Consider the following 1983-nt stretch of genomic DNA (forward strand, 5'->3'; position numbering starts at 1 on the left):
TGAAACATAAACTTCAAAGATTCAACATTAAAACATTCTTGTCAAATATTACATAATAGTATAACAAGTTCAAAGTGTGCTGCAACTAGCATAATAGCATAACAAGTTCAAAAGCAACAGATCTTTCTTGCAATAAAACAAGCTTGTCATTTGGCCAAGCCACCGTGCTTCCAACTGCATCACCAATGTATTCAATTTCTGAGTTTGGCATCCACACTCGTGCCCCATCGTACTCGGAAACCTCTACCCAAACCTTAGAAGCATTGGGACCTAAAGGGACGAAATGCACCTTCTCTGCTGGATCAGTTGAGAACACACGACCTAAAGCCACTCTGTGTCCAGAGTTATTACAGTCCAAGAGACCGCACTTCTGTTTACCACCTTTGCTGCTACAACCACTGCTGTTACTACCACTCTACATCAAAAGACAGTAACAAAGACAATCAACACAATCATCGTTGAATCCAACTATCATCTAAACAGAAGTTCATACACCAACAAGAATCACACTACTTTAGTTAAGTAATAAATAAGATGTTTCAGAAACATACCTGAATGGAATTCTTGTTTGATTCTTTTGGTGAATCTTCATCAGGTAGTAGTATCTTATCGATAGGCCATGCAATTTTCCCATGTAGGGCATCACCCATCTTGGTCATTTCACGAGTAGGTCTCCAAATAAAAGCATCAGATTTCACAACCAAATCCACTCTAAGAATTGCAGCATTCGGTCCTAGCAGTACTTGGTTCACTAGTTCAACAGGATCAGTCGACAACAATACACACTCAGCAATTAATTCTTCTTCTGATTTCCAGTAGTCAAAGATTTGAACTTTTCCAAAAGACGCATCAGTAGGCTGAATCATTAAAAAAAAAAAAATTCAGTAGTCATGTATTCAATGTATATTAGGGAAGATCTTAACAATATATAATTACCTCTGATCCGTTGATGTTACCATTGCTTGATAAGTCAATATCATCGTCCAGGATTATCTTATAAGCTGGCCATGCAATTTTCACTCCAACCGCCTGAGCAAGCCTAGCACAAGTTGCTGTAGGTCTCCATATAGATGCTGTTTCTACTGAGACAGACTTCACTACTACAGCAGCCGCATTTGGACCCAATGGAATTCGACCAATCTTATAATAGGGTTCACTAGAGTGGTATTCTCCTTCAGCAACAACGACATCATCATTGGAAACCCAATCAAGTAGTTGGCACCTTATTCCTCCCTTGCTAATATCACTTACTTCATAGCTAGAACGATAATCGTTTTTTTTCTAACACAGACAGAAATAAACAAGATTCTTAAAACCAGATAGCACTTAAAAGGCTATATAGTCAAAAATCTATTGTAAGGAACTTACCTTTTGGCCGGCTAAGTCTTTGACCACATTTTGCAAATCTTCAATCTTGTTGATTAGTTCTGCTTGTGTATCTTGAAGCTTCTGAACATGGGAGTCTCTAGCATGTAAGAATGCCAACTTGGTTGCAGTAACCCCTCTCCCCATCCCCCTAATTCTTCCTGGTTTATCCTTTCCTAGCACCTGAGTGACAGCATCTTCACCGACATTATCTGAACTTGACCCCATTTCACTGTCAATTTTCTTAATCTTCTCCTGCATTAACATATATAACGACTGTTGTAAAGTGTCCTCATACTAACAAACTTGCAAGTAAATTTAAATCTACGAAATAAAATCATCTTAGTATTGTTTCTGCAAATTCTTGACTCACAGGTCTTCCATCAGAATGCGTGTGACCAGCGACCCAAACCTTTGTTCTAGTTACCTTTCTAGGATCACTACTGTTTTTCCTCTACAATTTATATGAATTTGTTGTCAGCAATTGAAGTTATTTCTAATTCCAAAGGTTTGGAAAATACAAACATACCATCTCATTGCAAGTCGAATCATCCCTTTACGACTAGTGGTATGAGGAATTTGTCCCTTCCTGAGTTCCTTGTATTTATCACTTTGTTC

At 38.2% G+C, this 1983-nt stretch overlaps 1 protein-coding gene across 2 annotated transcripts; it reads right to left on the bottom strand.

The window, feature by feature from the left end:
* LOC103863677 lies at window positions 1-1983 on the bottom strand. Of its 2 annotated transcripts, XM_033290734.1 has the most exons (6): window positions 1895-1980; window positions 1739-1819; window positions 1369-1620; window positions 937-1281; window positions 552-857; window positions 1-415 (listed from the first exon to the last, which is right to left on the bottom strand). In XM_033290734.1, the coding sequence occupies exons 1-6, from the start codon at window positions 1895-1897 to the stop codon at window positions 86-88; spliced, it is 1317 nt and encodes a 438-aa protein (XP_033146625.1). In that variant the 5' UTR covers window positions 1898-1980; the 3' UTR covers window positions 1-85. The 2 variants fall into 2 exon arrangements, with proteins under 2 accessions (XP_033146625.1, XP_033146626.1); XM_033290735.1 differs by lacking the exon at window positions 1739-1819 and having other exon boundaries at window positions 1895-1983.

This window comes from Brassica rapa, chromosome A04, assembly GCF_000309985.2.
Source record: "Brassica rapa cultivar Chiifu-401-42 chromosome A04, CAAS_Brap_v3.01, whole genome shotgun sequence".
Lineage (NCBI taxonomy): Eukaryota > Viridiplantae > Streptophyta > Magnoliopsida > Brassicales > Brassicaceae > Brassica > Brassica rapa.